Raw genomic sequence first — 27,105 nt, forward strand, 5'->3', positions numbered from 1 at the left:
AGATAGAGAACGATGTAGAGACAGGAAGCCTCTGCTGCTACAGAGCCAGTGAGACTCGGGCAGGCAGAGGGGGAAGACGAAGAGAGAGGGAGAGGGGGCCTCCTGGCATCTCTGAGACAGGCCCAGAGAGGGGGGAGAGGGGCTCCAGGAGCAACACAACGTAGAGAGAGACAGAGAGAGAGCAGTAGGTGGAGAAGGAGCATCGGCAGAGGAAAGAGGTAGGGCGATAAAATCAGAAGCAGGGTTTGGCAGGAGTGGAGGGAGAGGGTGGGACCTTAGCTGAGGAGGGAAAATAACACTGAAGAAAAAAAAAGTTTTGAAAACTGAGGGAAAGAATAGAATAGAATAGACAGAGCATGTGTTAATGTTGGAAGCCAGAGGAGATCCATGGAAGAAAGTCATCATCCGTCAGCATGTTCTCTGACAGTCGGGCCACTTCAACGCCCAGGGAGCAGAAAGGCTTCAAGACGCATGGCCCCCACTTCATCCCATGGCTGCGCAACAGTCTGAAGGCTCACCATGGCAGCGCAGACCTGGGGCTCAATGGGGCATACAAATCCAGCTCAGAGGCCCGCAACAGCCTGACCCCACTGGAGAGAGCCAAGGGGATTGGTTTGTTCTCCATCCAGGGAAAGGACCGGGCAAAGAAGGGGGAGCTCCGATGTAATGGCATGGGTAAGCTGCCAGTGGTGCTGAGGGGGAACCACATCCTGCCAGGCAGTGTGGGGAAGCAGAAGGATGAGAGTCCTGCCAAGTGGAACAAGACTAAAGAACTGGACGTGGACCCTATCACCAACACTCAGCTCAGCCCAAAGGAAGGACTGACTGACAATTCCTGCTCTGCACCAGAGAGCCAAAATGTTGGCCACACAATTCTCCGTCAGACGCAGAATGACACAAGCAGCCCCTTAGTGAGGAAATACGGGCCTTTGGTGGGGCCCCATCCTACACCTATACCTGTGCTGCTGGCAGAGAAGCCCAGCTGTAATGTGCCTGTTGTGGTGTGCATGGAAGACAGGGAGAGGAAGATGTGGGACTACACTAGTCACACCACCTACCACCAGAGAGACCTCCATTCATCCAGCTGGCTGGGCTCAGACACTCAGGAGCTCATGGAGAGACAGCATGGGTTCACCTCCAGCTTCAGCTATATCAACAAACACAGCAGGAGCTCACAGAGCCAGAGAGACCTGACAGCCCCGAGGGAGCCCCTGAATGGCCTCATCTTTTCCACAGAGACCCCTCCTGAACGCCTGGGCTGCTTCTCAACTCTAAGAGGCCAGAGGAAACCCAGGCTGAACTCAGAACAGATTGCAATCCTGGGTCAGAACCAGACATGGGTACAGCACAAATCAAACAGAGACCAGGAGCCACCGAGGAAGGGAGCAGGCTGCAGCAGAAAGGTGGTCCGAAACCAGATCAAACGAGTGGTGGACAACCTGGAGCAGGTTCTTACATCACTGAGGGACATTCAGCAGGAAATCAAAGAGGTAAAAAAAAAAAAAAACAATATCACAGCTCTTTGTTGATTCATGAATTGGTTCTCTGAAACTTCACCACATGAGCTGCAAAATTGTCTCATTTCTTTCCAAGGCTGAAGGGTATGAACATAAACAAATCAGGGCTTTACTGCATCCTTCCTCATTAATTTAGACATTATCCTCTTGCAGAAAATATTCTAGCTTTTGCAGAAAAAAAAACCTTGAGGGTAAATACAGATAACAAGACAGAATACAAATGCAAATTCTCAGCAGTATTAAACAAACAGAAGAGCATCTGCAGCAGTGATGCATGCAACTAAAACATGTTGCTGTTTCTAAAACTCTCCTTTCTGCTCCCCAGACACAGGAAAGTCTGGCACTTTGTGCTCAACTCGGGCATGCACTTCCATAAAGGTAGAAGACACAGTAGTTATGGCCCATTTGCCTGATGCATTCAGAAGATGTTTTAGATGATGCAGGGTGACATTAGGCAAAAGGCTTGCCTCTAACATCCTCTCTTTTTCACCACTTCTCCCTCCCATGCACAGCTGCTGCTCGGGGCACAGCTGGATGGTGGCCGGCGCTCTTTTATAATCCATTTATGTCTGAATATCTGTGCCTCGTCCAGTAAAAGTGACACGCAAATCTTTCCTCCTGGCATCTGATCAGAGAGGTCACAGCCAAACCCAGAGGTAGCAACTTCATCATCCTGACTTTAAAGAGTTTTACGTGACAGAGTTAACATCACGGTGATTAAAGTTTATATGGAATAGAGGAAGAAACACCAAAGAGTAATTGATAATCCTGCACGTAAAAACAGAGGCGACAAATGAAATGGAGAAGAAGATGCTGTAAAGTTGTGTGGGCTAGTTACTGTATGTCTGGTGCATAAGCAGCAGTGAGCAACTATTGCAAAAGAAATGGAGCATGACTACTGCATACTTGAATAAGAGGGATCTTATTTTGAAAAGGACCAACAAACAGCAACACCTACTTGGATTATCAAATCTTTGAGTGTGATTTTAGGTATTTCATCTATGACATACATTTAAATACACCCCCCTTTACTCTGAGACAACTAAATGAAGCCCAGTGGCTTGGTGAACAGCAGAGAGTAAGGATCGGTTAAGGAAAATGATTTGTTGTTCTTTTATGAAAGAACAAAACCACTAGAATCCTTGATTAAAGCCCGTAGCCAAGTAGACGACGCAGCATACACTGGAAAGAAACTTCCCTTAAAGTTTAACTTTATGCAAAATGTTACAGGTGAAGGAAAACTAACATTGAGGCTCTGCTGTGGAGACTGTGTCGGTAATTGCAATGGAGTCCTGGAAGAGAATCGGTTAGTAGATGGATTCACCTTCCAGCAGGACAGAAGCCCAGAAGGGAATGGTTTCAATCGAGGTTTGGCCTAGTCAAAGCCCAAACACCAAATTCAAGTGAGAATCTGTGGCCAGACCTTGACATTTAAAGTCCTTCTTCCAATCTGACTTAGCTTGAAATATTTGTACTGTTTTAGGCTCTTGATGTACATTGGTGAGAGAGTTATAGTGGAAAACAGTGGTCTACAAAGGGATTCGCCTTTTTGTAACCTTAAAAAAACTCTATAAAACGTGCAATTTTATTGAAATTATGCAATTATATGCTATTTTCCTTTTGCCGTGTGGCTGGCACAGAGAAATCACAGAAAATGCATGAGAGCCTGTAGGGTTCAGAGGGTGTTAATACTTTGATAGAGCAACAAATTAACTACATAGCATCTATTTTGTATGCATTAAGTGGAAAAGAATACCAGAAAAGCAGGGGGCATACATGAGTCTGACAGTGATAACCTGCTGATGCGTTCCAGTCAGGTTTTTTTTAAAACTGCAACATGACTCAGAACTTCAAGAGAAGAAAGTAAACTGAGGGGAACCGAGTAAAACTTTAATGACCAAGCTCAACAGCAAGCATCTCTTAGCAATAAAGGGTAAGCCTGTGTGTAGACCTGAGGGGTCAAAAACATTGTTTTTTTTTTTAAATTAACAACCTCAACAGCCGCAGCTGAAAAAGCAACCCTTTTATCTCCTGATATCTGACATTAACAAGCAGTACCTGCCCAGAGTCACTGGATGTGCATATACATACAGCATCTTCAAAGCTTTATGAAAGGCTTCACTCAAAAACAGCCACTGCTAGAAAAAAACAAAAGCAGACAAACAAATCAGGTCATTCTTTGGCATCGGCAAGGATGATGTTTAACACAGAGGACAAAACTCATCCTGCATGGGCTAAGGATTTATCTGTGCATACAGAGCAGGTGGTGAGCTAGGTCAAACATTTTCCCAAGCCTAATTTTCTCCAATCTCTCCAGCCTCCGTCCTCATGCAGCTGCCTGTGTGTTTGTGGGTTGTGTCGTTGTGCTAAGCTTTTATTAGTGCATGTGTGCAGAGCATACAATTATTATTCTCTACACCCATTTTGCATCCGGACATGTGTGTCTTCTTTTTGATATATTATGGAGCATGCTTTTTACTAGCCGAGTAAGATGCATTAGATGGGGGGGATGACTAAATTTAGCTTTCACGCCCAGGCACGTGCAGAGGGGGGGGCTAAGGGGGCTTGAGCACCTGCCCCTTTTGCTCCATGATCCCAATGTGCCCTTTTGGTCCCTTTTTTTTTTTTTTTTTTTTTATTATAATTTATTATTTATTTGACACATGTACTGAAATTATTATTATTATCTTTTCTTTTTTGGCAAGATAAACAATACAATAAGCCCTCCGATCACATTGTTACCTTTGACCTTTTGCCGGTGACGACGCACTTGCCTCTCGCACAGTCAGTAGAGGTGGGCGATACCGGGATTTTTTAATCGATCCGATACCAAGTAAATACTGGGTCAGTATCGCCGATATCGATACCGATACCGATACTTTTTACATTTAAGCTGCACTTGCCTGTTGCTTTTTTTCTATAAAGTTCTCAATCGTGGAATAAATAAGAGATTATCTAATGTTAGCTTATTTTAGCTAACAATTTTTAATGGGATAAATGTACTGGGTTTTTTCAAGGTCTTAACTACACTTTCTGAGTAATATATGATGTATAATGAAGTGCTGCAGACGATGACCACTGTTATCTACCTGGATATTCTCTGGAGGACTGAAACGCTTGGGTCAAAGATGTCTGTCTGAGGCTGGAGGCGGGTCTTTGGTCTCTCTCTCCATCCAAGTCTGAGTGAGCACTCACCCAGCAACCGGCAGCGCGGTTGTCTGTGTGACGTAGTGCTGAGTGGGCAGGCCAAGCTAAGCCTGCGCGCTGATTGGCTGGCGCCGCTGAGCCATGTGACTGTAGGAGAGGGGAGGGGGAGCAAAGTGCTGTTACACATATGGGGAAACTGGTGACTCCGCAGCAGTCAGCGCGCGCGAGAGAGGATAAAAAGTATCGATCTTGTTAAACGAATATTGTTCAATATAAATACCAGCGTTGGTATCGATAGTATCGATCCTGGGATCGATCCGCCCACCTCTAACAGTCAGATAAGGCGGCTAACTGCGGAGCTAAAGGTAGCGGATATTCCACATTACACTGTGGCCGCTGCTCATTTGGCCCTAAGCAAGATCAACCATGATCGGACGCATGGCTATGTCTTCAGTCTGCACTGCCTCTCCAATGTCAACCTGAATAGAGATGTAAGTGAAACCAAATGAGCCCCATGGATGATGCAGTATTGTTTGATCTAAAACACTGTTTACTCTGTGCTTTTAGTCTTTTACATTGAAAATTATGTTTTCTAATTCACAAAAAACTGGTCTGTAATGATTACAGAACAGTTTTTTTGTGAATTAAAAAACATAATTTTTGGTGAAAATACTGGAGTAGGCTTCCTACTTGTCAGACAACGGAAAACTTTGAACGTTGTATAATTTCTCTACTTTAGCAAAGAGTAGCGGTTTAAACGGAGGAAAGTAGTTCTTTCTCTGAAGAACTACTGAGCGGGAGGAGACAGCCAGGTGAGGAAAAGCTGTTCTTATCTATCGATTCAGTATTTGTATCATACAGACATTAGGCTGTTGTTCATGTGCTATGAGCTAACTGCTAGCTAATGACTTTGCTAGCAAAGCAAGATAACTAAAAAGCTTCCCTGTGTCGTTAATGACAGTAGGACATTCTTCAGTATTACTTATGCAATAGGGGCACATCGCCCGTCAAAAACCTATCATCTCCATAATGGATATATGTCTGATTTTCTAATTTCCTTTGCTGCATGATGTACATTTCATTTATTCTAGCGTTAGGTAAATGTATCTTAAAGGAGAACTCATCCAAAACTACCATGATAGATATATGATAGATATAATGTATGAAGCTGGTGAAAACAAAACTGCGCAGCTTATGCAAGGAGGATCGGTTGTCAGACCTTTTTGTTGGCAATCGAGAAGGATGTGCCAATCATTCACAGTGAGGTCATTAACATTTTTAAAGACATGGCTAACAGAAAACTGCTGCTGTGAACAAAAGAGAACAAAAATAGCAAAAATGCTTAAAAGATGGGAATTTGTTTTTAAACAGTTAAATCACCATGACGGAAAATAAGTTTTTGCATCATAATCTTGGATTTAGTTTGGGGGAAAAAGAAAGGCAAGAGAAATAAATAAGACATTGACCTTCACTCAACACAGAAAAGATGAGACAATGAGGAAAAAAAGAAAAGAGAAACTGACAAGAAAAAACGAAGAGGAAAGATTGAAGAAAATGTAAATAGGTACTTACAAAATACACTAAGACACAAACAGAGTAGGCTTTTCTCATGGTGACATGCATTAATAAAATGTTTGTTTTGTTCTTTTTTTTCTGCAGTTCCACGTTAAAGTTTGATGCAGCAGCTCTGCTTTTCTGAATGGACCGTCTCCATCTCCACTGTCAGTACAGCAAACCAGGCAGACATTCTTTTTTATAGATTACAGTACACTAAAAGAATGCATTGTGCCCTTGTATGCATTTTTAACAGTTTAATTCTGTAAAGACAAAATATGTCTGGTGGTCCAGCTCTGATTTACATCTTTGGCTAAATTGCAGGTTTGAATATTGTAATACTTTCCTATAACAAAATAGACCTGCAGAAAGAAATTACTAATAAAATATTTTACATATGCATAGTTCTATGTTCTATGTAGAGATTTCCCTTAGCTTTGATTGTATGTCTCACAATTTTGTAATTTATCATTGTTCATTAAACTCTGAAAGCTATGTGACTTTGTTAATATTCTGTCCTAAAATGCGATAAGATGTGCCCTTTTTTTTTTGAGCACCTGCCCCTTTAGTGGTCTCTGCACGGCCCTGTTCACGCCACTGTAACAGTACTCTCATTCTGTCTTGGATGATTTTAATATTTTTGCAATGCGACAAACAAAGATGCGAAGAAGGCCTCCTGAGATATTTATTACAGTTTTCTTTTTTAGGCATTTTAGATGTTTTCGCTTTTTTCCATTTAATTTGTAGGAAATGGGGAGCTGCCAGTTTATAAATATGAGAAAGGATGAAAAAGCTGTAAGATGAACGAGTTTTAGCTGTCTGGAACATTGGTAGATTGAGCATTTTTACTTTCAAGGCTCTAGTAGAGGGAACATAAAAAGATGTTCTGTTAGAACTGGTCGTTTAAATATACAAAATGGCTTGTTGTCGTTTACAAAGCTGATTTCTCTAAAGAGGTATTTTATTGACAATAGAGATTTAAATCTGATTCTAAAGAAAGATGGACTAAATCATCTAAAGTACTAAATCTATTCATGTTTTGGTATACTTCAGGGTCTCATAGTTTAGTTTCTGTTTAATTTTCTACATTGGTGTTTTATTTTCCTAGGCTATGACATCACATTTCACAGATATACCAATGATAATTTAAAAAATGTGAAATCTAGATCTGCGTTGTGGATCAGGTTTCAGAAATGTTTCATTGCAGCAAGTCAGTCCCGGGTTTAATTCCAGGTGTAGAGTTTGCATGCTCTTTCGATGTATATATTTCCAAACTAGTCAAACTGGTCACCGATTTGCCCTTAGGAGTGTGTGCATTGTTGTTTGCCCTGTCTCTGTTTTGTCCTAAGATGGAAAATCACCTGTTCTTATGTTAATCTGAATGTCGTCCAAAGACTGCTGGAGATAGGTGCCTGCTCCACAAACCGGCAAGGATGATGGCTGGATTGATGGAGCGTGCTTGAAACTTTTACAAACAGAGAAAGTTGTGCTAAGGCTGCAGAGTGGTGCAGTTTTTGAATTCTTGCCTAAAGCAAGAAGGTCATAGGTTTGATCCTCAGCCTTGGATCTCTCTGCATGGAGTTTGCATTTTTTCCCTGTGCTGTGTACTCTGACTTCTTCCCACAATCCAAACATTAGTGTTATTAGTGACTCTAATTGGCTATTAGGTGTGACTGAGTGTTTGTGTGTGTCTTTGTGATGCACGTTCAGGAACTACTGGAGACAGACACCACCACCCCTTCACCTTGATGGAGAAGCGGTAGAAGAAGGATGGATGGAAAATAGCGTAGCTTCCTAAAGATGAAATAGTTTCTTTCTTTAAAGGCTCCAAAATATAGTTTAATTCTTCACTTTGCCCTCTGTAGAATATTTCGAAGGTCTTTATGTAAGATTCACAGAGGGTTCTAGTGTAACTAGGTAAAAATGTTGGAGGTCAGTTTTTACAAGCCTATGGAGTGGAACCACATGTGTTTGTTTTATAATTCTAACCAAGACTGGCAGCTCGTTTTCTCTGTGATCTTTTAACTCTACATACTCAAACCCACCGTGTCACTAATGTCGGCTGAACAAATGCTCCCTGTTGTTTCCATTCCAGGCTAAAACTAGAGGAGAATGGGCCGTTGTAGGAGCTCTGCCTGGACTGTAGAATGAACTTTTTGTACCAATCGAGATCAACCCAAACCGCATAATTATTCACTTTAAAACCAGACTAAATTGTTTTGTTTATTTTCATTGTCGTCTATATTCTTAATTAGTACTGCACCAATTTACAGACTCTTATTGTGCCTTTTTATCTAAAATCATGCAATTAATAATAAATAAAATGGTCCAAACCGTAGCTAATCCTGTGATATTCTGACTTAGTTTTTGTTTTGTGTTTTTGCTATAGTTAGATAAAAACATAGCTTTCTGCATCATTAATAAAGCCCTATTTGATATGAATGCTGAAGGTTGTATTATTGATGCCTTAAGGGCTCAGATGTCCTGATTTCACTGTCATCATCTGTTTTGAAGAACTTTCTGTGGGGAAAAGATGCATCCTCAGATGCACAATCAAGGAGGTGTATGAAACATTAATCACACTGAACAAAGGTGGACTTCAGTCACGCAATTTGAACATCTGCCTCAATGCTTCCTGTAATCAAGGGGCCCCCAAAAGCAGCAGGTTTATTTATTATTTGTCTATCATCTTGTCTGCTGTACAGCGCTTCTTTATAACTTCCTAAACATGTGTATTGCTGAATCAAGGTGCACTGGAAACTCCTCGACCTTTTATTGAAGGCAATTTAAGGAAATTAGTGACTCAAGGATGGCTGCATTTGAAATGAGGGAGTGCAGAAAATCTTAGTTTTCTGTTTAAATGAATCAGCGGTTCACCCACTACTTCTATGAGTGGCTTTTGTGGAATAAATAGTGAGTAAATTATAAAGACCATCATGTGTTTGTGGTTAATCTGTCACCAAACCATAAACATCCCCCACATCCTCAACACAATTTGAACTCAACATGAACCGTAAGACATATTTAACATTTATAATGGACTGGATTTTCCCTCTGAAAAGAAATGGTTATAAATTTGACATTTTAATGTCCAGATTTGAATTATTATTATTGCTTGTTTAAGAACAACTGTTTACTGTTGAAAATCGTGTGTGTACAACGTTAAGATATGGTGTGAAGAAAGCTGTTACTCTGTGTAAAAATCAGACTAATCAGAACAATCAAAAGTATTCCCAGAGTATTCCACAGCAAAATAAGTTTGTGGTGTCAATCACTGCACACAGTGAGAAGCCTATTGCGGCTCCTCTGCGGTGAGGCGAAAAGACAGAGCTGATGCACAGTAGGGAAGTTGTAAGATATTGTTTGCCTCATACTTGCAAAGCCTCCCTTTCATCTAGAAATTAGGAAAGCTTTAGTTTTTTTTTTGCAATTAATACTTTAAAGTATATTGGGGTTTCTTCTGAGATACATCTAGAATATGAAGAAAGTTCTCAAAACTACAGGCTTTAAAAAAACAAAAACTCAGGATCCCTGTTATGTTAGTTTAAATTTATGGAACAAATTCCATAAAGCATCTGAAACAAAGGCAAATAGAATCTTGCAAAAGTATGGATTCTCCTTGAATGTTTTTTATTTCACATCTTGCTATGTTTCAGCATCAATTCAAAATACTACAAGGTGATGCACAGTTTGTCAAGACAAAGGAACAAAGCAGATACACCATACTGTAGATAGACCTTCCAGATCAGGACTGCCCACCAAGCCTTTCGGGTCATGTAAGGAGAGAGGTCAATCGGAGCAGTTCAGGATAGCTGCATAAAGATTTTTTTCATGCCATGTAGGGTGCATGTGTAAATTATGGAAGAAATTAATGGTCCGGTGGGACCAAAACTTAAGTTTTTGGTCTTCAAAAACTGTGTGGGGCGAGAAATTAACATTGCTTTTTACAAACGATAGAGGTTACATCATAACCCGGGTGCTTTTTTGGAAGGGCTGCAAACACAAACATATCATATTTTGATCCATTCAGATAATATTTTGTTAACCAAGGTACATTTTCCTTCCAGTCCTTAGTTTTACACCATCATTTAGTGGTCAGGTACATAAGTTTACATTTGTTCAAAATGAATGTTCACCAATGATCACCAAAAATAAAACACCTTTAATTGCTTTCTGTTCATTGTTTTAATTCTTTGTAATAATTAGAGCAAAAAGCCATTAGCAAAGGTGTAGATAAATAAAAATAAAAGTCTAATTGGGTATCTGGAGATGCTTTCATGACCCAAAGTGGCTTTGTGGCCCTCTCTTTGGGAGTTATTGAGACCAACATAAGTAGGAATCTAGAAGAAGTTGATCATTATTCAAAAGGGACCAGTTGTGATCTTAAAATGCGCATTATATATTTATATATAATTTTTTTCAAGGATATGTTTATAAAAACATTTTATAAATACTGGCTTCAGATCTGTCAAAAATATCTACGAAGGGAGCTTTAAAATATAGCAAAATCTATTTGCAAGAGATATTAATTGTTCCCTTCGGGAGAGTGTTGCGGCTAATTAGAGTTTTTATTTATAAATCATTCTCTGTGTTTTCTAGGTTGTGCAGCAGATTGACTATCTAACCTCTTCCATTGATCTGGATGATGAGGAGCAGCAGATAGCAGGAGAAGAAGCTAAGCCTCCCAGCGACAGCAGCTACAGTTCAGCTTCTAGCTCCAGTGAGGTGACAGTACGCAGCGCCCAGCAGAGGCCTCCAAGAGCTGAAAACCGGTTGGTGGACTCCGATGGTTCCCCCAGTGGAGAGAATCACAGCAGAAGTCTGCCTTCACAGAATGGCCAGCTGCACTCCATTACCACAGGCTCGCTGTCTGAAAGGAGTCGGACTGTTAGACTAAGTTGTGGTACCATGCTCTCGCCAAGAAAAAGCGTATCTCGAGCACACACAAACTGTCCTCCCTGTTCTAATCCACCCCCTCCTAAAAACCCGACCACCCAGGATCAAATTCAGTCTCCTAAAGGAAACATCCCTGCGCGACCTCCCACTCCTGGGCTTTCTCCTCTAACAGTGAACCTCCATCACCCCAGCAGCCCTGGATCACAGCCTTCCTCCCCTCTGTCTCCAAAGCTTTATCCACCTCCCGCCCTTAGCCCGTCTGTCATCATAGAGACCAAAGTCGGGTCATATCAGACCCCACAAGGCGATCTGCCATCTGCTGGACCGTTCTCATCATCACTAACCCACCCTCTGTCTGCCAGCTGCCCACCCACAAACTCTGAGACCAAACGTTTGTCCCAGCGCGACAAAGAGCGGCGAGCATCCTCAGCGGGACCCTCACATGCCTACGCTATCAACGCAGGTACAGCTAAACCCCCCACAGGACAGGGCAGAAGGGGCCGCAAGCCCCCACCTTACCCCCATCACAGACTCTCCGAGCCCCAGAATAAAGTAAGAGAGGCCAGGAAAGCTCCTCCGTACCCAGAGAAAAAAAGGCTGCTCTCTACCACGGTGTGAGACAATGCAGCAGAAGGGGGGCAGCCAATCGAACGGAGGCAAATAAACAGCACCAGCCAAATGTCTGCCAGAGTGGGGAGTGATTTAAGGCGGTGTAAGGCTCGCCAACTTCAGCTGAGATCAAGTTTCCAGGGTGACAGGATGCAAAGGTAACCCAGGGTGAGTTGCTAAAGCCAGGAACAACTGCCTATTTCTTTCCTTTCCCTCTCTGTTCTTAAATCTCCTGGGTACGTACACAGACCATAATGACATCTGCTTGGCTTACCGATCAGGTAACAAGAGCCTTTGTGCAGATGTTCAATTTGCACCCCAGTTCTGCGCCTCCCACAGACTTCACAGCTAAAGGGCAAAGGGGAAGGCATTATTACCCAGAAACCAGAAGGAAACTGCAATTACTTCAGAATGGTGAGACAAAGATAGAGGTCATTACTTTATTGCACCTCAGCCCATGCATCCAGTCATATTCACTCAGATGCATCAGCATCGCCTGTGGTAGGTAATTGCTGTCAGGAGTCGTGATGCTATGATGAGAACTCGGTGCAGCTCAAACTACTGTGGCACAGCGGTGTAAAAACACATACAGGAGAGGCAAGGTCAGAGATCTGTGGTACGTCTAGAGGCAAGAAAAGCTCTCAGGAAAAGAGAAGCTTGGCAAGGCCACAGAGGAAAGGTACAGGCCAGCATTGGGAGTCACGTCAAGGGAGACAGTGGGCAGGTGGCCATACGTTGTACCCTTCACCCAACCCCCTCTGTGTTGCAAAAAAAATCCCATCTCCTTTGCTGCCTCTGGAGCGACCCACCTGGCCACAGCCTCCATCTGCTCCCCTCTAAATGTCAGGGGGATGCAACAGGAAAGAAACAAGGAGCTGGTGTGTTAGAGAGGAATGCCAGACAGATTGATTACATAAATACAACACAGAAAATCAATAGTTGTTTCATTTAGGACATGAATGCTGCTTTAGTTTATCCTTTTTTTCTTCTTGGTGACCCTTTTTTTGAAGGTTAAGGCTCCTGCTTGGTTACAAATTATTCTGTTGTGAACAAATTCAATGAAACGATCAAAATCAGCAGTTAAGCTCATTATATTTACCCTGCCTGACTGTGCCACACATGCTCATATCAGAATCTGTTGGGTTTTTTTTTACACCTAAGCTGTTTCCCAAGACAGGCATTATCAGATTTACTCAGTTTTCTGGGAATGACTAAAAGATACTTTTATGTGAAACTATTTTCAGACAGAGATTAGCTGTCAGCTTATCCAGAACCAGGATGTGAGCCTAAATCAACTAAATTAGACTTCTCTGATTTTTTTATGTAAATCCTTTAAAATTCTGAGCGCAAACTGAATCCAAAAATCTTTCTTCTACAAATCTTGATTAAACACAACATGTGCCTCTGAAGTACGGTACCCTGCATGAGCAGTTTATCCCGGAACTGAAAAACTATGCAGTCTGAATGAGGTGTTGCTTAAATCAGACACATTGGAACCACAATTACTAATACACGGTCTGAAACACTAAAATTAATATATAAAAAAATTAAGCAATATAAAAATTTTAAACTTTTAGATTAATAGTCAGCTGTCCACTTTCACCATAGCTTTTGGCATAATAAACTCACTTTGAATGCAATATCTCATAAGTAGGTAATAGCTTTAAGCAACTTTTAATCATATGACTCAAATTAAATCACATATTTCTGGATTTAAAATTGAATATATAAATAAACATGAGTTGAATTTCTCAAATGTTTTAAACAAAAAAAAATATTAAAGTTGATTTAATTTTAACTTATCTAACCTGAAAGCTAGAAAACAAATATATACCCAATTATATTGACTCCATTTAAATAGGTTTGTCAGTTAAAATCCAAACAATCCAATCAATTATTTTCTAAATGAATCACAAAAGTGGCTACAGTGTACAACGCCTTGTAAAAGCATTTATGCTTTTTCTTTTACCCTGAAGTTCATCACATTTTGTCACCTCAAAAATTGGGTTTTAATTTGACGGACAAAAGTTTAACCAGATTCTCATTGTGATTTTTGTTCTGGACTTTGACTGGGCCATTCAGCACACAAATATGCGTTGATCTCAACCATTCCCTTGTAGCTCTGGGTCTGGTTTAGATGGCAAAGATAACACAGAAAATCATGTTTTTCTTCTCCCCCCCATTTTTTTAAACAAACAGAATAAATACATCAAAGACCGCATCAAAGATCACTCGCTGTGCTTTGAAAAATATTATGTAATTTATTCTTCAAATCGTACACTGTCATAAATGTAAAAAAGAGGGGCCTGATTAAAGTTATTTGAAATTATAGTAGAGAAGATTTTGTGTTATGGAAAGTATTAATACCTGCTGAAATTTTCTCAGGTTAAAAACACAAACATCAATGAGTTTCATTGGGTTTTTAATAAGTACATTAATACTATCTTGCAAAGATTGTGAATTGAGAGAAAAATAATACATTGTTTTGAAAGGATTTCAATGACTTAATCTGTATTCAAAGCCTCTCAGACAGTTTATCCAATTTTAAGATTTTTAGGTTATGTTTCTACCTGTTTTAATAAATCTAAAAATTGAAATTTGTGCACATTGTTTTTGCAGCACAGCTCCTGCTGGTCATATTGGATTGAGTAACCATAAATATCAATTGTCAGTTCTTTGAACAGATTCTCAGGTTTTGACTTTGACCAGACCATTATGACACATTTGCAGCTGGTTTCCTATTTAAAGATTAACTTCTACTAATTAGCTTCATGCGTTTTACCATCAAGTCTGAACTGTTTGCTTGACCTGAAGAGAACAATAAGGCAATTCCTTCAGCGTTGTGTTTGAACAGTGCGGTGTTTGTTTTCTAACATGTCACATCAATGCTTTGACCAGCGTGAAATGCTATGCTGGTTTTCCTCTACACAGAGCATTTTTTCCAAAAATATCAAAACGATAATTTGACCAGATCTCCTTTCTAAAAAAACAGGATTTCTTTTTGATTTTCTCTGAACTACTTTCAGATGATGGACTGAACAGTACTGCATGAGATCTTCGTTCACTGAGCCCTACACTACTTCTAACACGTTCTTATTCTTCATGATTAAGGAAGGGTTAGATTATTGCACTAGTCTAAATTCCAACGCATATCACACCTTTAAGTTTTCATTGGTAAAAAAAAATAATAAAAGATTTCCCTTGAGAATCACATATAATAATAGCATTAAGGAGTGTAAGACCTTCGGCAAGGGATTATATACAGTCTGCATTCACATAACCCATCCTTTTAGCTAGAACTAAACTAGAGCTATGACATATCCATTTTTTATCTATAACATGCCTCAAACAAGCTGTCATCTCAGCTCCAAATCATTGTACGTGTTTCTCCTGATAGTTTCCTGCGATGTGAGGAAGCTGGATGTAAAGCTTTTCTGCTGGTGTCAGACAGTACACAGAGCTGGTGATATGCGCTTCGGCTGACAGAAACAAGGCAGCTCTGGGCCCCATAGACAGAGTGAGCAAATGGGCAAACAACAAGCTGTTCAGATACTGAGGTTTTTAACTCAACAGCTCAACAGAAACAGGTCAGAATTTGGCCATCAAATTGCTGTAGAAAACAGAGACCGCTTTGCTGTAAAGGTATAGGCTGTCAGGAAATTACTTAAAGGTATAGTGGAGGATGTTCTTTTTCTGGGTGGATCATCAAAAGTGGTCTTCCTAATTGTCATTCATTCTTGTGATATGTTTACATAAGACCGTCCTACATGCTCGTCCCCATTTTATTTATTTTTATTTTATTTACCGATAGGGAGTCTGACATAGTGGGAAAATTGAAAATCTCCTTTTGGAAAGTAAGCTTGTATGAGTGATGCAAACAGCAACTTTTAAACAGAGCGTGCACGAGGAGAAATGGGCTCATGCAAGCTCTTGCACACGTTTATTAGGAGTTCCCTCTTGGGAGCGAGTGCAGGGTTGTGAATCTACATTTTTTTTAAAGTGGAGAGGGTGGGTCTTTTCAAAAATTTGCAAAGATCCTCTATTATACCTTTAATCATTGGCAGCTGGCCAATAGAGGACGCTAGGGCGTCGCCCCACCACAATGGACCTGATTAAGACATAAAAAGAAAAAAAAAACATTTAGCAACAATAATCAGCAGTCCAAAGACAGATGGAGATGGTACAGTCTGTCCTTTTCCAGGACCTGGTTTAGCTACAAGACTTGGCTAACTGCATGCAGCAAGGCCAACGCTTTATTCTGCTTTCCCTGTTTCAAACGTCAGGATCTGACCCAGCATGGATAGACAGGTAGGCCAGTTTTAGAGCACTTTTTAGAAAAGGCAAAGAATGAACAATCTGGGATTCACATGGAAATTGACATGATATAGTCCACTTTTTGTAGATGTTTGTTAATTTGCATGGTTGTTCTTAAATAAACACAATCTCAGAAAATAGTTTTTATATATAAAAAAATATAAAGCTGACTAATAGCTTCTCATTTATTAAACTGGTAGTGCATTATTTTTTTAGGTCTGTGACATCATATTGGAGCATTCAAAACCCAGATTTGCCTTCAAAAAGCTTCAGAAGGGCAAGATTTATGTACAAAAAGTAAACCTGTTCATGAAATGTTTTTTTTTTTAGTGTTTTTATAATGTTTTTTTGTCGTTGGCTTTCATATAAGTATATTTGTGTGAGAACTTGTGTACATTTGATTGGTTTTTGGTATACGTCTATTTTGAATTTATAGCTCCCCATGGAGAATACTTGCTATTCCAGTTAAGTTTTCTGCAGGTGAACAAAAAAACTCATAATATTCAGACAAAAAAAGCGCCTGAATGGAGTGTTTTCAGCTTTGGCGTGTGACTTGTGCATGCAACAAACCAACCCGTTAGCACACAATCTAGATTTTCTCTGGGCTTAATGTAATGATGGATAAATCCCTCCTGACTCTCTATCTCAGTAAGCCCACAAAGATCAGCACTCTATACATCCCCATATGTGCCTCTGGATTTAATAGATCCTCTCTGCAAAGCTTCCTCTCCCTCCAGAAATTAACAGGAGACAATGAAGGCTCTCTATCTCTTAAAAAACATTTATTTGAGGACAATATATGTTAATTGACTATGCTTACTGAATACATTTTAAGGCTACATTTTTATTACTCTAGCAAAAAGGGTCTCATACATTCTCATTTAGAGGTTCTGCTTCCCTAAACTGGTCCAAATTAGGAATGCATTAGTAGTGCTTCTAAAAATTATGGTTATTGGACAGATAAGATGGGACATAAAAATGCAATCCTCGCTTTGGCCCGACCCTGACAGCGCTCAGAATATTTAACGCCTCAACACAGGCAATCAAATTCCTCCTCTCTTTTCATGTTTACCCTTCTGACAAGGCTACGGCAGCTTCAATCAGACCTCGACTGATGTAACCCGACAAAAGCACAAGAGTTATCTGCACCATGGTGACAATGTGTCTTTATTCAAACACCCATCAAATTTCATCACGATTCACAGCAATCAACAGGTAGGAAAAAAAGAGAGGATGCTTCTATGAAAATAAGTAACAAGCTTTGTTTTCTCAGTTAGGTCGAGATCCGGGAGTGATCTTTTTTCCTATTCTGACCCTCCCCTGAGAGAGACGGAGAGCCTGGACGGCGACAAAGGGACCCAGCTGAACTCCAGGGAGACACGAGATGAAAGACGCAGAAGGTACACCTATCCCAGCTAATCCAAGAGCAGAGTCAAATCAGAGAAATCCTTAAATCTGGATTCAATCCTTTGGGCACTTGCAGTGTTTGAGGGTTTGGATCAATGCTGGTAAGATAAAGAGGTCGCAACGCATAGGAGAAGAAAGAGCAGAGAAAAAGAGGTGGGAGGCATGTGATAATGAAGCACTTCTGAAACCTGCACAGTGTGCTCACTGATCCCCACATGTGGCACCGGGAGATGAAAGCAAACGGTTCAAGAGGGGCCCGCGAACGAGTGCTGGCATTTTGATGCCTCACCTGGAAACCTCCAAATGTCTGTGCATACTTTCTATTTCATCACTTCGGACATCTTTAGGCTCCCCATGATCGTTCCAGACTCCCATTTCTAGAGGTTTCCAATGATTTCATAACATTCTAAGTAGAAAGTTTCAACATCAGTGATGAATCTTACTTCCATTCATCTGTAAGCAACTGATGTTTCATTATAACTCAGCACAGTGGGTAACAGCTTTTTAAAACAGCCTTTCAGCATATGACCAAACTGAAATCAGCTACATTTCAAAATCTAAAATCCTACTTTAAAAAAGACAGAACACAGACTCTGGATGTTCCAGACTTGAAAAAAAAAATCAAAGTGTCATGAAAATTTGAATAAATTTAAGTTTTTATAGCACATAAATGAAAAGTTTAGGAACCAGAGATTCTTAAAAGTTTTAAAAGTTCTTCCAATTGGACTGTGAAAAGTACTGAAATTCTGATCCCTTTTGAATTTTTAAAAGATTGGGTTTTCATTTCTGGCACGAGTTGAAAAAAATATGAAACTTGTTAAAGCTTTGTCTGCTATCACAGCTTTCAATATCAACTAAATAAATTAATGTCTTGAAACTCATAGCTCCTAATAATCCATCTCCTAATGTTTCCTGAAAACATTTGTCATGTCCTCCCCTTTATCTATATGAAATGTTTATGTATGAGCTGGAACAGCCTGTGAAGGTGCAGTTACCTTTGGGGGACGATAAAGAGTGAAGCTAAAGGATAAAGGAACCCATTTGAATGCAACTTAATGCAAAAAGCCCTTAAGTTTTTTTTTTAAATATGCTTTGACTGTTATCTCTTTAGTAAATAGAAAAGGGAACAATGTCTGGAGAAATTAACCAACCAACACGTTTTCATTCCTAGTTTTCTTTTCCAAATCAAGAAGCCAGTGGAAACCAATTCCTGGTATCTTATTTAACTGAACGTTAAAAAGTTTCCGTTATTAACCAAAAATATGTAACATTACACTAACAAAGGTTTCAAATCATTTTAATGAGATTCCAGAGAGGTAAAAGGAAGAATGGAAAAAGAAGAATGCAGCTGTGCCCCCTCCCCTACCTGTTACTTCAGACTGGTTTAGCAGTGCAATAGGTGATGTAAATAGCATTGATACATACACTTGTGTTCTATCTTGAATAAAAGCAGCACAATCCAGTTAAACTCTTCAATTCCATTGCATAACATAAATTCCATAGTCGTCATATATAAGCCAATGGATGTCTTAAACACCTCAACAGTTTGCAAACCCTAAAAATATATATATTTTTTTCAAACAGCTTTGTCTTATCAGGAAAAACAGCAGAAAACAAAAACCCAGCTTATGTTTGGAGCAATCAGATGTGGTGCTTTGAGTCATCTGCAGCAGATGTAGATAACGAGACGCTGAAGAGCTCTCCATCAACAGCGGGGCGGATTACAATGAGTCGGAGCAATATCTACTTGTTTAGATGTGTGCTGCTTCATAATATCGGGGATAACTCACTCTCCTCCCAGGGCTACACATCATGCATAAATCTCCTGCTAATCTAACATGAATCTATGCTGGACAGATCCCACTCTGACGCCAACCTTTATATATTAAGACACCCGGAAGATCAAGCCAGAATCAATTTATATGCAGGTTCAGAAACTTAAAAAAAAAAAACTACTGATTTTTTCTTTGTCTGCATAATCAGCTAAATCATCTTCATTTTTAGTCGAGCCAATCTGAAATTCCCAAAAAGAAAAAAAAAGAAAAGTGCTTGACATGTACTGCAGCTGGCATAAAGTCTCCTCAGGCCACCATCAGTTTCATCCTGCTTCAGTTTTAGGTTGTTCCTCAGGACTAAATCCATGGTTCAGTCATTACTGAAGGTGCTGTGACTGAGCATGACTTCTGTCCAATCACAGCTCATCGTGTCTGGTTCGTCCAATGATGGTCAGCTTGGAAAGTTGAGCGCTGAACTTTCCATCATTGTGGGTCACTGGAAGCGAAAAAGGATAATGGATTACTGTTGCAGCCACATCCACTAGAGAAGAGTAAGCATTAGACTGATCAGTAAGAAAAACAATATTTGTAATAGCGGGAACACTTGAGCTAAAAATGAGGCGTCAAATATGCCGTCCTGAGGAGAACTAGATTGTGACAATTTTTCTATAACCTAAGAGAATTCTAGGGATGAAAAAGATGTTGATTTTAACCTACTGTCTTACATTTTTTCCTCTTTTACTTTTGTACATTTAGTCCTGACCTTGCATGAGGCATCTTATTTTTTTGGTTAAAAGCATTTTTAGCAAGTAAAAAAAAACGTAATCCCAATCTTTGTTAATCGTTGCTTGAGTTCAGAAATAGGCAACAACAATAAAATGATTGCACTGGCATCTTTCCAAGTAAAGCCAAGAAAGCTATTTTTTTTTTTTTTTTTTTTACTTTCATGGCAAAAAAAAGTTTTAGTGCTTGTTTATTGTTCAAGGAAGAAACCCTGAGAAGGATCTTCTCCATCCCCAAAAGCCCATCAGTCTGGATATTTAGGGTGCAGACTGTAAATTGACCTTTCTTCTATGGACAGCTGTCACCTCTAACACTTTATAATCACACATTTATAAAATTTATATATATTAATGTTAAAGTATGTTGTGACGCTCAGCAGGCAGAAATTAGGCAGTAGATTTAAAAGCACAGCAGGTCTATTTTCCAACCGTATGGGATGCTTGGTGTGAGGGATTGCTGTGGAGTCAATGAGTCGATGCAATCCGCTGGTTTTCCTTTGGTAGAAAACTATGGACCAATCTGTCTGTATGTTCTGATTGAACTGTCTCTGTAAAGTGCCCTGGGATGACGTGTGTTGGAGAATGGAGCTATATAAATAAAACAAATAGAATTGGCTTTCCTCTGAGGGAATCTTTCATTTAGCACGCCTTTATTTAGTTTAAAGAAGTTCCCACGCCTTCTGTTAGACACTTACATGCTATTTTTCCCTAAAGTAAAAGCTAATGCATTATAACTTTACATATCTATCTTATTTTCCTACTTTAATGCAGGTATATTTAGTCAGAAATAACCTCTTGCACTGAATACAAAAATCTACATTTAAAAACTGATGGTTATAAACTGAAATAACACATTTTAACAATATTTAACACAAATATAACTGTAAAACTCAATAATACTAAAAAGTCAGATGAATTCTCAATGAAAAACTGCTTTAAAAATCTTCTGTATGAGCAAATGTTTTCCAACCAAAAGTGAAGCGTGAAATAAAACACTGCTGGATTGTTCTTTTAAGCTCAGTAACCTCAGTAAGGTTAGAATAATTATCATAAATTAGTGTTTATCTTTGCTCCCCCGTGTTTTTTTTTTTTTTTTTTTTTTTGCTGCCTGCTTATGAGTTTAAGATATGAAGCAGATGAAAATCTTTCCTTTCTAGCAATTACAAACTCTTCTATATCATTCCATTCATTGTGAAATATACAAGCGAACAATTATATTTTCTTTCATATTTCGTAGCACTGAAGAAAAATGTCAGATTTTTAACTGTGGAAAGCTGTGGATCTATATTATAATCTTAGATAAAAAGAAACCATTAAAATATGTATGCGTTTGGACCAAGATAATTTAGTTATAGTTTTAGTATCTTATATCCAAGTTTTTACCTGTAGTTACCATTTCTTCCTATGGGTGTCACTGAGTTACTCAGACCTGAACATCCCCATCTAGTGTTGCAGGAGAAGCAGGAACATTTAAAAAGCTTTAGGACGTGAGTAATTAAAAAGCCCCTTACATACTGTACTACACGCCGATAAGCAATCTCTGCCTGGAATTCATTGCTCTCGCTGTTTCTCAGTGATGGGATTATCCTTAAGTCTGTCATCGTCGCCGAGTTTGGAGCCTGTAAGCCTCCGTACTTTAGCGTCTAATCTGCTGAAAATGACAGCCGAAGTAAATTGCTGGTCGGGGTGACTTGTCAAACCCTGCTAATCACAGCCTGGAACTGAAGCCACAGTGGGGATTTGTGCAGGAGCTGAAGAACAACAAATAATGCTACAGGGACAACTGTAAAACCCACTCACAGCTGGAGCGTATGCGTCGCAGGAGGAATCTGTAGGAAGCTTGCAACGTGATAATGGGAGGGTAGGGAGGTGTGGAGGCAGAGAAAGAGACGGATGTGACAGGCAGGGGGAGTTGATTGAACACTTGGAGACACAATCAATTTCTCACCTGTTGATTCTCCTATGGTAAATTCCTCTGGCTTCAGAGGCACATCATGCTGTCCTGCTGCTGCTGTTTGTGACTGGAGTTTCATCCGGAACGACGAGGAGGAAAAGTTGGGAAAAACAACAACAAAAGAATTAGGAAAAAAAAAAAATAAGAGGTAGCATAGAGAACAGTGTCATTTGCAGTGTGAGGAGAAGTAGGAATATATTTAGATTTAGTAGCAAGGTCAAAGCGATGTGTTTCAGTAGGGAAGGTTGTTTCAGTCCCCTCACTCAGTGAAGTCATTTTCTCTTTTTCTTGTAGGGCACAGAGCCAGAGCGGGAGGAGGAGGCATGTTCTCTCCCTCTCCATTTCTAATGACACCAGTGTTAGGACTGTCCTTGCTGGGGGAAAGGAGGCGTGTCAAGGGGTGCCTCGCATCGCCTCGCCTCATGGACCACGACCGCATCAGCTGCGGCCGAAAGTGACTGACCTCAGAGTCCAGACATTAACCTTCCACAGAAAGCAGTCTGTGCAAAGACAACTTCAAGTTTGACTCCAAAAACTAAAAAAAAGAAAACATTTTCTGTGTGGCTCGCGCTGAAGTGTAAACAGGAGCTGAAGCCGTTGTAATAAAAGCAGAAGGGTCGAGCTCAACCAGCTTTAACAGAGACACTTATACATCCTGAAAACATTTACTTACGCCTTTTTAATGATGTAAAAATGTTGTTTTAAGTTTTTAAATCGCTTTTTAATAAACAAAGATATTTACCAAACTTAGATGAGGAACTGAAATTAATTTCTTTTCATTTTTTCTTCAGAGCTACTTAACAGATCTATCTTTAAGCTGGAGGACTTCTGGTAAACATATCAGTTCCTAAAATTAAATTCTGATCTCAGAAGCTCTAGAGGGACATTAAAATGCTTTTCTTGGTTTGTTAAGGGGCATTTATCTGCAGTTTCTCTTGCAGTTTGTAAATCAAAACTCAAATAAATAATGGAGTGGAACACAAAATTAAGTTATGATGTCATTTAAATGCTGTCTGAATTAAAAATAAAGCACTTAATTTTATAGACATCTAGATTTTCACATTTAGATACAAGAAAAAGGAATAAAATCAAACATTTTATGACAATAGTTTTCTCACACTAATCCAGAGCTGGAACATGATAAAAGCATGCTTTATAAATTTCCAGACGATGAGCTTGATGAGTGTTTAGACTGCCTTTATGACTCAGACTCACAATAAATCCCTTAACTAATGCTATATGTTTAATCATTTTCATGCTGATCCAGGAGAGGCATGGCTCGGTTGACAAATTCTGCCATTACATTTTTATTTTGTCACAGAAAAATCAGATCAAAGTGTCGATGTTGACATTCCTTTTTTTTCCTCATCTGATACTAAATGTGTGGCTTAGAAGAGGAAATATGTTTAAATAAACGAGAAGCTGCAGAACATGAAAGTAGCCTTGAGTTTCTTTCCTGAGCAGCTTCTGGTTAAAAGCTTCGTTATTTGGAGGCTGTGCAAAAAAAAGAAGTGGGAATCTGCCTCGATTTCCTCACATTGGTACAGATACAGAGTAATGAAAAGCTTTTATCTCTCCACTGACAGCCTGTATGAGGCAGAATGGAAACACCAAGCAGACATTCTTCAATGCTGTTTTTTTTTTAAGTTTGCCTCAGCTTGAGTGGGTTTGTGGCAGCCGATCGTCAAATGAGAGATTCTCATCTCTGAAGGAATGGCCCAGAGTTAAAGGCTCTACAAAAATCATGCATATTTCTTTTTCTTCAATTTTATTTGGCTTAATCACTACTGATTTTTTTACATTTTGTCCTGGAGGTAGAAAAATAAATGATCATTTGGCTCTAGTTAGTATTATTTTATGTTCTCTCACAGCCTGAATAATCCAGGGAACATTCATCGAGATTTGAAATCTAATTTACAAGAATGACTGGAGGAAATAACCGCACCAAAAGATATCGCACATAAAATCCAACAAATGACAAAATATCAGTGATCAGCCCTCATATTCAGTGGGCATGAGGGGCGACTCTCTGGATGACAGAGATCAGCACATATTCATGTAAACAGAACCACAAAAAAAGAAAATAAATAAAAAAGAATGAACAGCTTGGTTTTATACTTACAAAAGCATTGGCGTATTCAATTTTGGTTCCTTTCAGCTCAGCTTTGAATTGGGTGAAAAACAGGTATGACTTTCCCTGAGGCCTGAAAGCAATTAGAAACAGAAATGCTTCAGCTTGCAGTGCTGTGAAAATAGAGTTTCCTCCCCAAAGATTCCTCTAGTTTTGCTTTTCATATAGTTGAAGAATTCAGATGCACAAATTTTAATATCAGACATGAATGCTAAAAAAAAAAACCCAACAGAAAACAGTTTTTTAAAGATTAAATCAATTAGGGGAAAACTGGAGCCAATTTCACAAATGACCTTTTAATTATAAAACCACTGTTAACATGATTTAGACTAACATAAAATGAGTCTTTTACATTTGAAAAAAATGTTTGAATTACACGCAATCAGGGGGGTTTTGACCACCGTCAGTCTCTTTAAGGTCATCTACAGCTGTGTTTCCCAACCTTTTTTGACTTGTGTACCCTTTTTTATTTTTTATTACCATGAATACCAATCTCAGTCAAAAGTGGAACGTACAATAACTGATTGTAAAATAAAAACTATTTTACTTAATTTTTTAACTTGAGAATTTAATTATTGAACATTTCATTATTTCCATCTCAAATGAAAAAAAGTATAAATATGTTTCCTGGAAGTTCGTAAGGAATTGAAATAAACACAAAATAAAATCATATTATAAACCTGTATTTATAAAACAGGAGGCCCTTTATAATTACATTTAAACGTGATGAATTGGGAGCAGAATACAGAAATAAAATTATACTCAGACTTTGACTAGGTCAATCCAGAACCTTTTTTTATTTTTATTAGATCCAGGGTTTATACATGAATTCTCTTATTTAATGCTTTTTAATGCTCTTAGAAATAATCTTAATGCCATCAACAAATACCCATGACTTATGTATGTATGTATGTATGTATGTATGTATATATATACACACACACAGCAAAATCCTTCACCATCTTCACCATGAACAGGCTGCAGCCATGTCCCAAGTTCCTCGTTTTCCCGCCACTTTGGTTCAAATTTGCACTTTCCCCCCATTCTCTAGCCTTTTCTCCGCCTCAAGCTTCTTTTCCGAAGCATTTTATTTCCACGATTAGCAAATTTAATGAATTTTAATGCCAATTAAGGCCTTATTTAAAAAAAATAATAATTTAATGATTTTTAATGACCCGCGGACACCCTGTAGATCAGAATTCATAGTATGGGAAGCTGTCCTGTTCCTGGTCTGTTTTAATTAATTCAGATCCTCTGAAGACCATTTCTCTAAAGTATTGGGGATCATTAGGATCCTCTTTGGACAACTCAGACAAAGACCTTTCTGGGTTCCTGACAGGATTTTTTTTCCTCTCGGTTGGTTGGTAAATGTCATCAATCCTAAATTCAACAAAGCAATCAGAAAACAGAGCTGCATGTTTCCGGAAGTGAGGTGCATTTTATAGGTGGAGGACAGTGCTACAACCCCTGCTGCATGGGTAGTCATTAATTCATCATTAAGTGGAAAAAAATAAACTGAATTATTATAAAATTATGAAGCAAGCCTTTCAACAAGAGTGAAGTCCTCAATGTTTAAAATGTGAAATGTAGACAGCAACATCATCAGCACAGCTATATATTTTTTTTTATCATCTTGTGAAATTTCTTATTGACAGGACATTGACCAATCAGCTTACAGGATAAAACACATTCAGTCAAAACCCACAATTCCAATTTAAAATCCATTGCAGAGCTTAACACCTAGACTATGCTTTGCATCTGTAAACAGGCTAAAAGGTAATAGCTAGCATGTAAAATATTGTAACTGGGATTTTTTTTTTCTTTTTAAACACACATTATCTATGAATGCATAAAATGAAATTCTCGTTTTAGTAAACAATGATGGGAGAAAAAAAATCACAAGTACCCATCTTGATTTTTCAACGCAACATATAGAAGACTGGAAGTCCTGTTCATATGAATCTCCTCTTGGGGTTAGGGTGTCCAATGTGGATAAGGGCTCTTACTGCATCTCACTGGAGTCCCAGCACCATTATGTTTCTCTCCTATTCATTTTGGTGATAATATATTTATTTTAATCCTACTTCATGTTGTCAGACAGGTTCTATTCAATTGATTTTTCCTCTTGTGATTCAATTAAAACAATTCTGCAAACAGGAGTGGGGTGAAAAGTCCTTCAACGTAATGAAGAAGACTAACTGCTGCATAGCAGTTGCTGCTGCCAAAGGCAGCTCAACTGGCTGTTAAGTTTAGAGGACCATAACTAAAAAGAAACGGTCCGGTTGATGTAGGTGGTTTTCCTCTTCATTGTGGAAACTATAATCATTTCAAAAATCTCTATGTGCTCAGGTTACACTTGTTTGATACTAATGGTTTTGACAATCTGAACAATTTAAATCAATTTAAAGCATGCAGTCATGCTTGATTAAAGTCTGTATCGCCCTGCTAGAGGTTTTTATTTTAATCTTTTATGGCTCAACTGACTAAAATCAATGTGGAGGAGCTGCAGATGGGACGACAAGGGTCAGCAAACTGAAGACGAGGAACCGCCGCAGAAAGTTTGGTACAGTATGGTGAGTGGGCAGGTATTACTCATGTATTGAGGAAATGCATCTGTTCACATATAGTCACATTGTGGGCATGAGTCCTCCTTATTGGGACTGAGAGAACGCATCCATTTCAGGTGACGACATGTTTTGCATTCGAATCGAAGTGTGTGCAAGTTGTGTCTCACCTCCACACAGAGCAAGAAAACAGTCTGTCATCCTCGCTCAGGCCCACGCTCATCAGCCATTGCTGTTTTAAAGGAGAATAATATTTCACTGCTTTGCCAGCTGGGATTAATATTCAATGAAACTGTGGGAGACGAGTGATCAAGCAACAGCACATACCTCATTGGTTCCTCCTTGTGAAGCATACGTGAATGTGCACTCATACTCACTCTGAAACAAAATATTGAGAGGTTTGGAGCCAATAAGTGTTCAAGGAGCTTTAATAACACATTAATTAGTTGCTAATA

The 27,105-nt window shown here is 39.2% G+C and overlaps 2 protein-coding genes across 4 annotated transcripts in view; one reads left to right on the plus strand and one right to left on the minus strand.

The window, feature by feature from the left end:
* LOC119785794 lies at positions 1–22,500 on the plus strand. 3 transcript variants are annotated; one of them, XM_038288590.1, is made up of 5 exons: positions 1–1,490; positions 10,818–11,891; positions 12,005–12,137; positions 17,311–17,437; positions 22,250–22,500. In XM_038288590.1, exons 1-2 carry the CDS (start codon positions 414–416, stop codon positions 11,730–11,732), a joined length of 1,992 nt encoding a protein of 663 aa, XP_038144518.1. In that variant the 5' UTR covers positions 1–413; the 3' UTR covers positions 11,733–11,891; positions 12,005–12,137; positions 17,311–17,437; positions 22,250–22,500. The 3 variants fall into 3 exon arrangements, with proteins under 3 accessions (XP_038144518.1, XP_038144515.1, XP_038144516.1); XM_038288587.1 differs by lacking the exon at positions 12,005–12,137; XM_038288588.1 differs by lacking the exon at positions 12,005–12,137 and having other exon boundaries at positions 17,315–17,437.
* The window catches only part of mydgf (myeloid-derived growth factor), an 11,470-nt gene continuing 2,882 nt past the window's right edge, over positions 18,518–27,105 (minus strand). The window contains exons 2-6 of the mRNA XM_038288591.1: positions 26,978–27,028; positions 26,821–26,882; positions 24,078–24,159; positions 21,950–22,022; positions 18,518–19,715 (exon numbers count right to left, since the gene is read on the minus strand). Coding sequence (XP_038144519.1) covers positions 19,636–19,715; positions 21,950–22,022; positions 24,078–24,159; positions 26,821–26,882; positions 26,978–27,028 — 348 coding nt within the window. The 3' untranslated portion in view covers positions 18,518–19,635. The remainder of the gene's footprint in view (positions 19,716–21,949; positions 22,023–24,077; positions 24,160–26,820; positions 26,883–26,977; positions 27,029–27,105) is intronic.

This window comes from Cyprinodon tularosa, unplaced genomic scaffold (genome assembly GCF_016077235.1).
Source record: "Cyprinodon tularosa strain WSP-4 unplaced genomic scaffold, ASM1607723v1 ctg259, whole genome shotgun sequence".
NCBI lineage: Eukaryota > Metazoa > Chordata > Actinopteri > Cyprinodontiformes > Cyprinodontidae > Cyprinodon > Cyprinodon tularosa.

Excerpts from the sequence above, each read along its gene's own strand:
- LOC119785794 (XM_038288590.1), top strand. The coding sequence starts at position 414 with ATGTTCTCTGACAGTCGGGCCACTTCAACGCCCAGGGAGCAGAAAGGC. Across the intron at positions 1,491-10,817 it reads TTCAGCAGGAAATCAAAGAG|GTTGTGCAGCAGATTGACTA; the intron begins GTAAAAAAAAAA and ends TGTGTTTTCTAG.